General features: G+C 43.7%; 1 protein-coding gene across 2 annotated transcripts in view; it reads right to left on the reverse strand.

Moving 5' to 3' along the window:
• LOC139530052 (zinc finger CCCH domain-containing protein 18-like) overlaps positions 1 to 14512 on the reverse strand; it is a 32233-nt gene extending 17721 nt beyond the window's left edge. For both annotated transcript variants that reach the window (XM_071326101.1, XM_071326100.1), the window contains exons 1-9: positions 14340 to 14512; positions 5070 to 5989; positions 2573 to 2657; positions 1923 to 2074; positions 1720 to 1815; positions 1300 to 1457; positions 1155 to 1184; positions 758 to 875; positions 260 to 546 (exon numbers count right to left, since the gene is read on the reverse strand). In XM_071326101.1, coding sequence (XP_071182202.1) covers positions 260 to 546; positions 758 to 875; positions 1155 to 1184; positions 1300 to 1457; positions 1720 to 1815; positions 1923 to 2074; positions 2573 to 2657; positions 5070 to 5975 — 1832 coding nt within the window. In that variant the 5' untranslated portion in view covers positions 5976 to 5989; positions 14340 to 14512. The remainder of the gene's footprint in view (positions 1 to 259; positions 547 to 757; positions 876 to 1154; positions 1185 to 1299; positions 1458 to 1719; positions 1816 to 1922; positions 2075 to 2572; positions 2658 to 5069; positions 5990 to 14339) is intronic.
• Positions 14513 to 15131: the final 619 nt, after the last annotated feature.

A 15131-nucleotide genomic window follows, 5' to 3' on the forward strand; every position in this document is an offset into this window, starting at 1 on the left:
GCACAAAGTAGATGTCCTAACCGACTTGCCAAAACTATAGTTTGTTAACAAGAAATGTGTGGAGTGGTTGAAAAACTAGTTTTAATGACTCCAACCCAAGTGAATGTAAACTTCAGACTTCAACTGTATGTATGTATATCATATATATGGGGCAATTCAGCAATTAGGATTTGTTATCTGTAATAGTTATGATAAATTAGAGTTTGGGAAACCCTGGTCTAGAGGACATGATACCGGTAATAAAGGACATGCTACTCACTTGGGGGGCATGTTGGTATCGGTGGGGGACATGGGGGGACCTTTAGGCTGCTTGTCCTCCCCCTCCTTCTTCTCCCGAGGTTCACGTGGAGGCCGCTCCCTGACGGGCCTCTCCTTCTCATCACGCTTCATGCGATCCCGCTCCCACTCCTCCTTTCTGCGCATTCTCTCCTTCTCTCGCTCCCTCTCTCTTTCCCTTTCACGTTCTCTCTGCCGGCGTTCTCGCTCGCGGTGGTCCCGCTCACGGTCACGATGGCGCTCTCGCGGGTCCCGCTCACGTTCACGCTCCTAACATTCATACAGGTGGGTTTGTAAACACACTGCCATAGACCTCCAGCAAGGCTCAACCTGCTTTACGCTTTAACGGCGCATTCAAGAATCTCTTTAACCAAAAGGCTTACAAGTAAAATGCAAATCCGATAAAGTTCATTTCGATTGTGCATTTGTGTTTAAAGTTGTGTAGTCCTTGGGTGGTGGATGTCTCTCTGAGTGTACTTACACTGTAGTGATAGGGCAGAGGGGTCTCTGTGTACTGCACTCTGAAGTTCTCATACTGTCCCCCTCTCCAGAAGGCCTCCATCTCATAGTCATAGTATGGATCAGCATAAGGGTCGTTACTGAAATGACATCACAAACGAGGACAAATCGTACAATAGAGATAAATAGCTGTGCAGCTATATACACCATCTATATAATTTAGGGTTCATTTTATTTGTATATTTGAACAAACCCATAATTAGACAAATGAATCATAAGGCCTAGTGGAGTGGGCTGATCATTATAACTGATCAGCTGTTTTCTCACAGCAGAGCAGGAGCTGATCATCAAGCAGGGAAACGTAGAGATAAGAGATGCATGAAAAGAGGATGTTACTACCTCCCCTACATTGTACTTACGGATAGACTGGGTCTCTGAACTCCAAGTCACTAAGGGGGAAGAAAAGGCCAAAAACGGTTTAAACAGAGAAGTAGTCTAAAACAATTCTTAAAAACATCCACTATGGCAAGATATTTTCTTTTGAACCATAGCTCCTGAGCTTACCCTGGGTCTCTGATTTCTCTGGTGATGCGGTAGCTGCGTTCCCTAAAGAAATCATTCTCCTTGTCAAAGTCTCTCTCATCCTCTCCAATGGTCACGTTAAAGCGCTTCTCCTCAAAGTCTGGCTCCTGCTCTTTGCGTATGGTAGCTTTTTTCAACACCTAGAGGAATAGGGCAGTTTTTACACGAGGAAAGTCTGGGATTTCCCCATAACCTGCTGACTGAACAACCCCATAGAGGCTAAACACACATGCACACTTTTATCATTATAAAGACGCTTCACAAGCCAAATGTAGCAGGGGAACCCTCTCAGAAAACATGTCAATTAAAAAGTCAACATACTCAAAATCAGCTGGTGCTGAAAAATAACCTGTACAGAAGAGGAGTACATATATGCTTGTAAGAGCTGAGAGGGTGGTATACCTCTTTGGCATGTCTCAGACCCCTCTCCCAGGCACTCTCCACAGGAGGCTCCACTGGAGGAGGGGGTGGAGGGAGCTCCTCAACAGCAGGTCCACCCTGAGACAGGGAAACAGATGTAAACACAATACATTTACCCAATGCAGAAACACACACACACACACACTCTTCACGTCCACATACTGCAGGCCAGAGGTGGTGCATACCCAGGGGTTGCTTCCAGGAATGAGAGGGTGGGGTGCTCCAGGTGGTGCCCCGTTGGGAGAGAAGGGGTCTGGCTTGGAGATGAGAGAGTAGTTGCCCTTGTCGTTGACCCCTGGATGGATGAACCTACAATTCATACTCCATGTGCAGTTACCTGGAAAAGAAAAACAGAGCTGTATCATTTTGAAAACAGATACATGGGAATTGGAAAAAGCATATTTTCATTGAATTCAAATACTTTGAAGTAAATTGCGTTTGGGTGTAAATTGACATCCATCATCGCTGTATGTGGCTTAGCTCCTAATAATATTCCATTACCACATTATCTTCATTTAAGTTATGAAGTACAATGCTTCCCCCTGCTGTCTGAAACAAGTGTCTTCAATATCACTGCTTCAAAAGGACCATTACATTGAAGAGAAACGCTACACAGGCCAGGCCACAGAAGCAGAACATCAGCGAAGCAACAAAACGCAAGGCTTGTGTTGCTGATCAAGTGGTTCACGTTTTTACCTTCGGTTTTACCTTCATGATACGTCTCTGGTGTAGAATGGAATGCTCAAGTTGCACACGCAATGTTTGCACAGTGTAGTTTCGTCAAAAGACAGGTGTTGTACACACGAGTGGTGCACAGGAGAGTACGTTGAGGTACCTTTCATGAAGAACCTGCAGACGGGCCTGGGTCTGACCTTCCTGTCCATGGGGTCCTTCACCTCTCCCTCCTCCAGGTCATCATCCTGCACAAATGGAACAGCTAAATATCAACCCACTTACCCATGTGCATCCGTGAAGTAACCTTATGACACTGCTGGAACCCTAGGTCAGTGGGACAGGGTGCAATTTGTATTGCAGGGCAGGTTATTTGTATTGTCACATGGTTTTGACTCGGGCTGTGGCGGTCGTTAAATTTTGTCAGATGGTAACTGTCATGCAAATGACTGCTGGTCTCACTGTAATTTACCTTTAACATAACACGTTCAGCATCTTCAGGCCTTCACACATACAAGCCGCTGATGGGCGCCTTTGGAAAGTCTACCCTTTAAAAAGTCCATCATTTTTTGCAACTTTAGCTGTGAATAATACAAACCTTAGAATGTCTTAGAAATCAAAACATATAAGGGCTGCATGATGCGAGTATATTGATGATTTGAGAAAGTCACAAAAAAAGCTTGTGCTCTGTTCCTTGCCTCAGGCTGCGATCGCTGTTCTCTCATCAAGTGATCATATTTTCACCCATCAGATTATTCTCAATATAATCTTGTCTTTAATAATATGTGGAATTAGTTTCGATTTAAAATGGGCCATTATCAAATGTGCAGAACTGGGGCAAGGGAAAAAAGACGTTATCCTTATGCACTCGAATAGCGAATGGAGACTGCGTTTACCTGCAGTTCCTTTTTTCATCGTGCCGGGTTACGCTACTCTGGTTTTACAGAGGAGCAATGTGCTTAATATTAGCAGCTGAGAAATTAATCTAGTTGCAGTAGAAAGCTGGAATCCTCTTTTAAGTGGCAATCATCAAAACTCTGCGTTCCACACAGGATTGCATCAGTGGAGGCTGCTGAGGGGAGGGTGGCTCATAATAATGGCTGGAACGGAGCAAATGGCATTGCATCAAACACCTGGAAACTATGGGTTTGATGTATTTGATACCAATCCACTGATTCAGCTCCAGTCATTACCACGATCCCGTTCTCCCCAATTAAGGTGACACCAGCCTCCTGTGGATTGCATATAGAAATGTTTGGGCTGTTTGAGGAGCTGGTGATATTTTACCCAAACTATGTCAAGGGATCTCCAACCCTCTTCCTGCAGCTACACAGTGCTTCATTTGGGAAAGCAACCAAGTGAAATCTTTTCAGGAAAACTGATAGTAACCTGTTTACACAATGAAACATATTTCTCTCTATGCGCTCACAAAAAGGAATGAAGGAGAGAGAGAGAAGAGATGGAAACACATGGTGGTGAGGCTAATCAAATAAATCAAATACAAATTCACTGTAATTGTAGGCTAACCAGCCTACTCTGTAGCCGCCCTGCACAATCAATGAACCAACAGCATTGCCTAGGCCTATAGGTTCTCTCCCAGACATGTTGGAGCGTAGCATAAGGTAAACAGTCCATCCAGTATGCATAATAATACAGTCCACATTCAAAGGAAAATACTAGAATTTGTTTAGTTTTGGATTATAGGCTAGACCAATTACGTACCAAAGAATATGTGGTAGGCTATTAGGCTATGTATTGTATAACGGCACAATCATTATATTAATTCAGACTTTTTTTCCTGGCTTGATCATATATAGGCGTATGCATAAGCTCTAATATGCCTATAGGTGTTCTACATGCCACGTCAATTGCTTTTAATGAAGCATCACCTTAGAAAGTGCTGTCCATTTCCTTGTGTTTGGCTTTAAAACAAGATCCACAACGAACATGTTTTTCACTCAGTTTCAACCTGTTTTTGAACTTCTTTCTTCAAATTGATCGATCACAGTGAGTGGGGTCAAACAATGCATCTTAACAGTGAGTTTTAAAAGCACAATACTGTTTTGATGATGAGTGTGATGTGATTTTCCATCTATTGTATTTGCGTTGATGTCAGAGTGGTTAGAGCAGGGTTCCTCAAATTCGGTCCTCGGGACCACAAGGGGTGCACGTTTTGGTTTTTGCCCCAACTCTACACAGCTGATTCAAATAATCAACTAATCCTCAAGCTTTGATCATTTGAATCAGCTGTGTAGTGTTTGGGCAAAAAACAAAATTCCCGAGGACAGAGTTTGGGAAACGCTGGATTAGAGGGACAATAGTGCACTGCGTATCAGGTCATTAGCGGCCTGACGGTCGTTAGCGAGTTGTGTAGTCCCAACGCATCAGTGCCATTCATGTACAGAGTGCATAGGAGATTATCGTGACTCAACGGTCACGTGGAATTTGACTGCGGTCAATACACATGCCTGTTGGTGTGACGGTAATATGGTCACTGCAACAGCCCCAGTTCTGACTTTGCAGTTCTGTACTTGATCTGTTCTCCTGTTTTGCTTCCCTCCCTTATCTCAGTGTGAGTTGCCCTGCATACTCAAAGAAATCAGTCTCTTGATTAAAAGTATAATGCAGATTGAAGAGAACATATAAATCACATTACTTACATCTATTTCTCCCTCATCAATCTCTCCATCATCCTCGTCCTTTTTGTCACGAAAGGAATCTCTCCTTCCTCTGTCCTGAGCCCTGGACTCTTCAGCCTTCTTAGGTGGACCGTCTTTCGGGGATGGAGGAAGGATTGGTATCTTCTCTTTCTTTTTGACGCTCTTGTCCTCTTTCTCATCCCCTTCTCTGGGTCCTTTCTCCACCTCGTCATCTTCTTCAGGCGCTAGAACATTGGGCTCCTCAGGAACCTCCTCGTCATAGTCCAGCTCATGCTCATCAAGCTCCCTGGACACAGATGACAACTCCTCCTTCATCTGATTCACCACCACCCTCCTCCTCCTCAGTCTCTCTTCCTCCTCTTCATCATCTACTTCTGCTGTCTCCACTGCCAGCTTCACAGACGGTTCCCCACTCTCATCTTCCTTCTCATGTCTGGACATCTCCTCAGCTAAGGGGGATGACCTCTCCTGCTCTGGCTCAGAATCAGGGGACTTAGGAGTTTGGCTGATCCGGTCCTCCTCCTCATCTGATTGGCTTTCCTGTCGCTCCTGTCCCATCATCACCATCCCCACTGACTCCTCCTGCTCCTGTTCTAGAATAGTATGCCTATCCCTTCCACCTTCCCCATCAGCCTCATCATCCTCTGGGTCAGAGATACGCTCCTGAACCACCCCCCCATCTTCATCATCATCCAGCTCAGAGTCCCCAACTTCACCACCCTCTTCATCTAAACCACCATTGTCTTCATCATTCAGCAGCTCACTGTCAGAGAGCAGCCTGTCCTCCTCCTCCTCCTCGGGGGATGCCAGGAACTCGCTGTCAGAAATGCCCCTATCTTCCTCTGGGGATTGGGGTGATTGGTTGGGGCTTTCAGGAGACTGGGTGGGGCTCTCGGGGGTGTCCATTGGAGAATGATCCACTAAAACAGAAGAAAGTATTTACTTATAGAACTGTCTTGTTATTAAAATAGATACATTTGTTTTAATACACAAAGACAATGTCTCTAGGCAATATACAGATAACTGCCAAAATAAACTGAAAGCGTGAACCACCGCATTTAACCACAGCAAGGTGACTGGGAAAATGGTGAGAACAAACAGTCATGCCCTTCGTATGGTTGAGTTGCAATTCAACGGCTCAGATACGAGACATTTGTGGCAAGGACTCCAGAGAATCACAGATTATAAAGGGGACACCTTTATACAGGGGACACCAACATCTTTCTCCCGGACAACCTAAACAGCATCTTTGCATGCTTCGAAGAAAACACAGTGATGCCGACACGGGCCACCAACGCTCCCGTGGACTGTGAGCTCTCGTTCTCCGTGGCCGACATTAGTAAGACATTTAAGCGTGTTAACCCTCGCAAGGCTGCCGGCTCAGACGGCATCCATAGCCGCGTCAGAGCATGCGCAGACCAGCTGGCTAGAGTGTTTACGGACATATTCAATCCCTATCCCAGTCTGTTGTCCGCACTTGCTTTAAGATGTCCACCATTGTTCCTGTACCAAAGAAAGCGAAGGTAACTGAAGTAAACGACTATCGCCCCGTAGCACTCACTTCTGTCATCATGACGTGCTTTGAGAGGCTAGTTAAGGATCATATCACCTCCACCTTACGACACCCTAGACCCACTGGGCGCAATCATCATCACACTGCCCTATCCCATCTGGACAAGCGGAATACCTATGTAAGAATGCTGTTCATAGACTACAGCTCAGCCTTCAACACCATAGTACCCTAACAAACTCATCAACAAGCTTGAGGCCCTGGGTCTCAAACCCACCCTGTGCAACTGGGCCCTGTACTTCCTGACAGGCCGCCCCCAAGTGAAGGTAAGCAACAACATCTCCACTCTGCTGATCTTCACCACAGGGTCCCCACAAGGGTGCATGCTCAGCTCCCTCCTGTACTCCCTGTTCACCCATGACTGCGTGGCCGTGCACGCCTCCAACTCAATCATCAAGTTTGCAGACAATAATAGTGGTATGCCTGATTACCAACGATGACGAGACAGCCTACAGGGAGATGGTGAGGGCCCTGGCGGAGTGGTGCCACGAAAATAACCTCTTCCTCAACGTCAACAAAAGCTGATCATGGATTTCAGGAGACGGAAGAGGGAGCATGCCCCCAACCACATCGATGAGCCGAAGTGGATGAATTGAAAAGCTTAAAGTTCCTCGAAGTTCCACAACAGCGCCTCTTCAACCTCAGGAGGCTGAATAAATTCAGCATGGCCCCTAAAACCATCAAACTTTTACAGATGCGCCATTGAGAGCATTCTGTCGGGCTTTATCACCTGGTCTGCCCAACGCATCACCGGGGGAACATTGCTCTCCAGGACATTACAGCACCCGGTGTCACAGGACGTCCAAGAAGATCATCAAGGACTTCAGCCACCCGAGCCACAGCCTGTTTACCTCGGTACCATGCAGAAGGCCAGTACAGGTGCATCAAAGCTGGGACCGAGAGGCTGAAAAACAACTTCTTTCTCAAGGCCATCGGACTGTTAAATAGTCACCACTAGCCGGCCTCCACTCAGTACCCTGCCCTGAACTTTAGTCACTGTCACTAGCCAGCTAGCACCCAGTTACTCTAACATGCACGTTAGAGGCTGCTGCCCTATGTACATAGTAATGGAATACTGGTCACTTTAATAATGTTTACATACTGTTTTACCCACTTCATAAATATGTACTGTATTCTAGTCAAGGCCTATCCTATACAGTGTATTCGGAAAGTATTCAGACCCCTTGACTTTTCCCATTTTGTTACGTTACAGCCTTATTCTAAAATAGATTAAATATTTTCCCCCTTATCAATCTACACACAATACCCCATAATGACAAAGCAAAAATGGGTTTTTAGACATTTAGCAAAATTATTACAAATAGAAAACTGAAATATCACATTTACATAAGCATTCAGACTCTTTACTCAGTACTTTGTTGAAGCACCTGTGGCAGCGATTACAGCATTAAGTCTTCTTGGGTATGACACAAGCTTGGCACACCTGTATTTGGGGAGTTTCTCCCATTCTTCTCTGCAGATCCTCTCAAGCTCCGTCAGGTTGGATGAGGAGAGTTGCTGCACAGCTATTTTCAGGTCTCTTCAGAAACGTTAGATTGGGTTCATGTCCAGGCTCTGTCTGGGCCACCCAGAGACTTGCCCCGAAGTCACTCCTGCATTGTCTAGGCTGTGTGCTTCGGGTCGTTGTCCTGTTGAAAGGTGAACCTTCGCCCCAGTCTGAGCGCTCTGGAGCTTTAATTCACATTTCCCTCGATCCTGACTAGTCTCCTAGTCCCTGAAAAAGATCCTCAAATCATGATGCTGCAACCACCACAATGCTTCACCGTAGGGATGGTGACCGGTGTCCTCCAGATGTGATGCTTGGAATTCAGGCTAAAGAGTTGAATCTTGGTTTCATAAGACCAGAGGATCTGAGAGTCCTTTAGGTGCCTGTTGGCAAACTCCCAAGCGGGCTGTCATGTAACGTTTACTGAAGAGTGGCATCTGTCTGGCCACTCTACCATAAAGGCCTGATTGGTGGAGTGCTGCAGAGATGGTTGCGCTTCTGGAAGGTTCTCCCATCTCAACAGAGGAACTCTAGAGCTCTGTCAGAGTGACCATCGGGTTCTTGGTCACCTCCCTGACCACGGCCCTTATCCCCTGATTACTTGGTTTGGATGGGCGGCTAGCTCTAGGAAGAGTCTTGGTGGATCTAAACGTATTCCATTTAAGAATGATGGAGTCCAATGTGTTCTTGGGGACCTTCAATGCTGCAGACATTTTTTGGTACCCTTCCCCAGATCTGTGCCTCAATACAATCATGTCTCGGAGCTCTACAGACAATTCCTTCGACCTGTGGCTTGGTTTTGCTCTGACATGCACTGTCAACTGTGGGACCTTTATATAGACAGGTATGTGCCTTTCCAAATCATGTCCAATTAATTGAAAAACCCTGATGAAAACAGCTCGTCTGTCGAAACATTGGATATTAGGTTATTTAATTATTGCATCTGAGCTCCTAGGGTGTGCAGCTCTCCTTTTCTTTTTCAATGAATTGAATTCACCACAGTTGGCCGCCAATCAAGTTGTAAAAACATCTCAAGGATTATCAATGGAAACAGGATGCACCTGAGCTCAATTTCTAGTCTTATAGCAAAGGATCTGAATACTTATGTAAATAAATTAGCAAACATTTCTAATAACCTGTTTTCGCTTCGTCATTGTGGGGTATTGTGTGTAGATTGATGAGGATTTGTATTTATGTCATCCTTTTTGGAATAAGGCTGTAATGTATCAAAATGTGGAAAAGGGAAGGGGTCTGAATTCATTCCAAATGCGCTGTATAACTACTGCTGTACATATACCACTCTTTAGATATACTACATATTATATTCATATACTCTCCATAATGTCTATACTTCCCACCACACATACAGTTGAAGTCGGAAGTTTACATACACTTATGTTGGAGTCATTAAAACTCGTTTTTCAACCACTCCACAAATTTCTTGTTAACAAACCAAAGTTTTGGCAAGTCTGTTAGGATATCTACTTTGTGTATAACAAGTCATTTTTCCAACAATTGTTTACAGACAGATTATTTCAATTATAATTCACTGTATCAATATTCCAGTGGGTCAGAAGTTTACATACACTAAGTTGACTGTGCCTTTAAACAGCTTGGAAAATTCCAGAAAAGGATGTCATGGCTTTAGGTAGGCTAATTGACATCATTTGAGTCAATTGGAGGTGTACCTGTGGATGCATTTCAAGGCCTTCCTTCAAACTCAGTGCCTCTTTGCTTGACATCATGGGATAATCAAAAGAAATCAACCAAGACCTCAGAAAAAAACATTTGTAGACTTCCACAAGTCTGGTTCATCCTTGGGAGCAATTTCCAAACGCCTGAAGGTACCATGTTCATCTGTACAAACAATAGTAAGCAAGTATAAACACCATGGACCCACGCAGCCGTCATACCGCTCAGGAAGGAGACCTGTTCGGTCTCCTAGAGATGAACGTACTTTGGTGCGAAAAGTGCAAATCAATCCCAGAACAACAACAAAGGACCTTGTGAAGATGCTGGAGGAAACCGGTACAAAAGTATATATATCCACAGCAAAACGAGTCCTATATCGACATAACCTGAAAGGCCGCTAAGCAAGGAAGAAGCCACTGCTCAAAACCGCCATAAAAAGACAGACTACGGTTTGCAACTGCACATGGGGACAAAGATTGTACTTTTTGGAGAAATGTCCTCTGGTCTGATGAAACAAAAATAGAACTGTTTGGCCATAATCACCATCGATATGTTTGGAGGAAAAGGGGGAAGGCTTGCAAGCAGAAGAACACCATCCCAACCGTGAAGCACTGGGGTGGCAGCGTCATGTTGTGGGGGTGCTTTTCTGCAGAAGGGACTGGTGCACTTCACAAAACAGAGGGCGTCATGAGGAAGGAAAATTATGTGGATATATTGAAGCAACATCTCAAGACATCAGTTAGGAAGTTAAAGCTTGGTCGCAAATGGGTCTTACAAATGGACAATGACCCCAAGCATACTTCCAAAGTTGTGGAAAATTGGCTCAAGGACAACAAAGTCAAGGTATTGGAGTGGCCATCACAAAGCCCTGACTGCAATCCTATAGAAAATTTGAGGGCAGAATTGAAAAAGCATGTGCGAGCAAGGAGGCCTACAAACCTGACTCAGTTACACCAGCTGTCAGGAGGAATGGGCCAAAATTCACCCAACTTAATCAATTTAAAGGCAATGCTACCAAGTACTAATTGAGTGTATGTAAACTTCTGACCCACTGGGAATGTGATGAAAGAAATAAAAGCTGAAATAAATCATTCTCTCTACTATTATTCTGACATTTGACATTCTTACAATAAAGTGGTGATCCTAAGACAGGAAATGTTTTAATGTCAGGAATTGTGAAAAACTGAGTTTAAATGTATTTGGCTAAGGTGTATGTAAACTTCCGACTTCAACTGTACATATACATATTCCTGACTCCGACATTGCGCGTCCTAATACTTCTAAATTCCATTATTTTACATTAGTGTGTATCGTTAGATATTACTGCACTTTTGGAGCCAAGATCACAAGCATTTTGATACACCTGCAATAACATCTGATAAACATACAGAGAAAAAAATATAAATGCAACATGTAAAGTGTTGTTCCCATGTTTCATGAGCTGAAATAAAAGATCCCAGAAATGTTCCATATTTCACTCCAATTTTGTGCACAAATTTGTTTACTTAGTGAGCATTTCTCCTTTTCCAAGATAATCCATCCACCTGACAGGTGTGGCATATCAAAAAGCTGATTAAACCTTGTGCTGGGGGCAATAAAAGGACGCTATAAAATCTGCAGTTGTCATGTTGACTGCAGGAATGTCCACCTGAGCTTTTGCCAGAGAATAGAATGTTAATTTCTCGACCATAAGCCACCTCCAACATAATTTTAGAGAATTTGGCAGTACGTCCAACCGGCCTCACAATCGCAGATCACGTGTAACCACGCCAGCCCAGGACCTCCACATCCAGCTTCTTCACCTGCGGGATCAACTGAGACCAACCACCCGGACAACTGATGAAACTGGGCACAGCCATAGGCCCACCCACTTTGGAGCTAGGCCCATATGTCTGTCAGTAAATCTGATTGACGGGGCCTAGATCCCAAGTTGGTGTGCCTATGTCCTCCCATGACTGCGCCCCCGCAGTTATGTGAAATCCATAGATTAGGGCCTAATGAATTTAGTTCCATTCAATTCAAATCAATTTATATAGCCCTTCTTACATCAGCTGATATCTCAAAGTGCTGTACAGAAACCCAGCCTAAAACCCCAAACAGCAAGCAATGCAGGTGTAGAAGCACAGTGGCTAGGAAAAACTCCCTAGAAAGGCCAAAACCTTGGAAGAAACCTAGAGAGGAACCAGGCTATGAGGGGTGGCCAGTCCTATTCTGGCTGTGCCGGGTGGAGATTATAAAAGAACATTGACTGATTTCCTTATATGAACTCAGAAAAATCATTGTTTCATGTTGGGTTTATATTTTTGTTCAGTATACAGTACCAGCCAAAAGTTTGGACAAAGCTACTCATTCAAAAAAAAATTTTTTTTTTTTATATTTTCTACATTGTAGAATAATATCGAAGACATCAAAACTATGAAAAAACACATATGGAATCATGTAGTAACCAAAATGTATTTTATATTTGACATTCATCAAAGCAGCCACCCTTTGCCTTGATGACAGCTTTGCACACTCCTGGCATTCTCTCAACAAGCTTCATGAGGTAATCACCTGGAATGCATTTCAATTAACAGGTATGCCTTGTTAAAAGTTAATTTGTGGTATTTCTTTCCTTAATGCAGCTCAGCCAATCAGTTGGGGTGCTATACAGAAGAGAGCCCTATTTGGTTAAAGACCAAGTCCATATTATGGCAACAGCTCAAATTAGCAAAGAGAAACAACAGTCCATACTTACTTTAAGACATGAAGGTCAGTCAATATCGAAAATTAAGAACTCTGAAAGTTTCTTCTTCTTAAGAACTTAAAGTTTCTTCAAGTGCAGTCGCAAAAACCATCAAGAAATATGATGGAACTGGCTCATGAGGACCACCACAGGAAAGAAAGACCCAGAGTTATCTCTGCTGCAGAGGGTAAGTTCATTAGAGCTACCAGCCTCAAGAATTGCAGCCCAAATAAATGATTCACAAAGTTCAAGTAACAGACACTTTTCAACATCCACTGTTCACAGGAGACTGTGTGAATCAGGCCTTCATGGTCAAATTATAGCAAAAGGAACCACTACTAAAGGACACCAATATTAAGAAGACTTGCTTGGGCCAAGAAACACAAGCAACAGACCAGTGGAAATCTATCCTTTGGTCTGATGAGTCCAAAGTTCAGATTTTTGGTTCCAACCACTGTGTCTTTGTGAGACGCAGAGCAGGCGAACGGGTGACCTCCACATGTGTGGTTCCCACTGTGAAGCATGGAGGTGGTGGGATGGTGCTTTGCTGGTGACACTGTCAGTGATTTATTTTGAATTCAAGGCACACTAAACCAGCATGGCTACCACAGCATTCTGCAGTGATACGCCATCCCATCTGGATTGCGCTTAGTGGGACTATCATTTTTTTTTTTTTACACACCCAGGCAGTGTAAGGTCTATTTGACCAAGGAGGAGAGTGATGCATCTGATGACCTGGTCTCCACAATCACCCGACCTCAACCCAATTGAGATGGTTTGGGATGAGTTGGACAGCAGAGTGAAGGAAAAGTAGCCAACAAGTGCTCAGCATGTGGGAACTCATTCTAGACAGTTGGAAAAGCATTCCAGGTAAAGATGGTGGAGAGTGTGCAAAGCTGTCAGGGCAGAGGGTGGCTACTTTGAAGAATCTAAAATGTTTTGATTTGTCTTTTTTTGGTTACGACATGATTCCATGTGTTATTTCATAGTTTGTCCACTATTGTTCTACAATGTAGTAAAAATAAAACCCCTTAAATTAGTAGGTGTCAACTTGACTGGTACTGTATGTGACCAAGAAAATGTGACTTCGTTGAAATTATATAGGGAGTCTATCCATTTCTCGATGGAAGACGTCAAAGCGCGAATTGTAGCTAGTTATCTGATTGCATATGGCTACAAAGTTCGTAATAAGATACATGCATGTAGCGAGTGCATCCGCCATATCTCGAGAATGGTAAACTTCACGCAGGTCAATAAGTCTGTCAGAGATGATTACATATTGATATTTTAAATCAAATCACATTTTATTGGTAAGTTAACTAGCGAACGTTAACTAGTTATGTTTCAACTAGAGCAGGTGATCATAGCTGCCTTCAACACAATGTTCATATTAAAACTGGGGGACTCGGTGTTTTTAGTAGAACAATGACGTAGCTAGATAGATAAGCAAAATAAGAGGCGCAGTAGGACGAAAAGATGTCTCGTTAGCTTACAACAACAATGCTAACGTTAGCTAGTTACCGGGTGAAGCAGGCCCGAAAACTGCGAGGGCTATACCAGACAAGAAGCTAACGTCTGATTTGTATTTAGAAGATGCCACAATGAGTTAAACATAGATTTAACCAACCAATACAACTGAAAAGCAACTTTATACACGCAAAATACCACTTTCTGGTCTGCTATCGAAGCATGCTTGTCTGTTCAATTAACAATGCAACCCTCCCCCTACAAACACCAGTAACGTTAGCTAGATAAACTTGAAATATTTTCAGTCACCTTTCCAACCTGAACCTCGTTGAAGACAGGCGGCGTTAAGAACAACCCCGTCTCTCTTCCTCTTTGTCTGAGGCTCTACAATAAATAATGGTATGGTTATTTATCTGCTATGCTGGAGGAAATAAAAAAAACCTACACGATACAGTGAGAGCGGCCATTGCGGTGACGTCATCAATATACGACACTGTCAGCTTAAGCCATAAACGGGCAACGTTATTGTGCTTTGGCGCTACCGTGCGCTCAATATTAAACATGACTACAACAAACACTCCACAATTATTTATTTATTTTATTTATTTCACCTTTATTTAAGGTTAGTAAATGAGAACTTGTTCTCAACAACTGCGACCTGGCCGAGATAAAGCAAAGCAGTGCGACACAAACAACAACACAGAGTTACACATGGGATAAACATACATACAGTCAATAATAAAATAGAAAAAGTCTATATACAGTGTGTGCAAATGAGGTAGGATAAGGGAAGTAAGGCAATAAATGTAAGATAAATAAATAAATACAGTATGGGGATGAGGTTGTTGGATGGGCTATCTACAAATGGGCTATGTACAGGTGCAGTGATCTGTAAGCTGCTCTGACAGCTGGCGCTTAAAATTTGTGAAGGAGATATGAGTCTCCAGCTTCAGTGATTTTTGCAGTTCGTTCCAGTCATTGGCCACAGAGAACTGGAAGGAAAGGCGGCCAAAGGAGGATTTGGCTTTGGGGGTAACCAGTGATATATACCTGCTGGAGCACGTGCTACGGGTGGGTGCTGCTATGGTGACCAGTGAGCTG

The sequence above is a fragment of the Salvelinus alpinus genome, chromosome 9 (genome assembly GCF_045679555.1).
Source record: "Salvelinus alpinus chromosome 9, SLU_Salpinus.1, whole genome shotgun sequence".
NCBI classification, from domain to species: domain Eukaryota; kingdom Metazoa; phylum Chordata; class Actinopteri; order Salmoniformes; family Salmonidae; genus Salvelinus; species Salvelinus alpinus.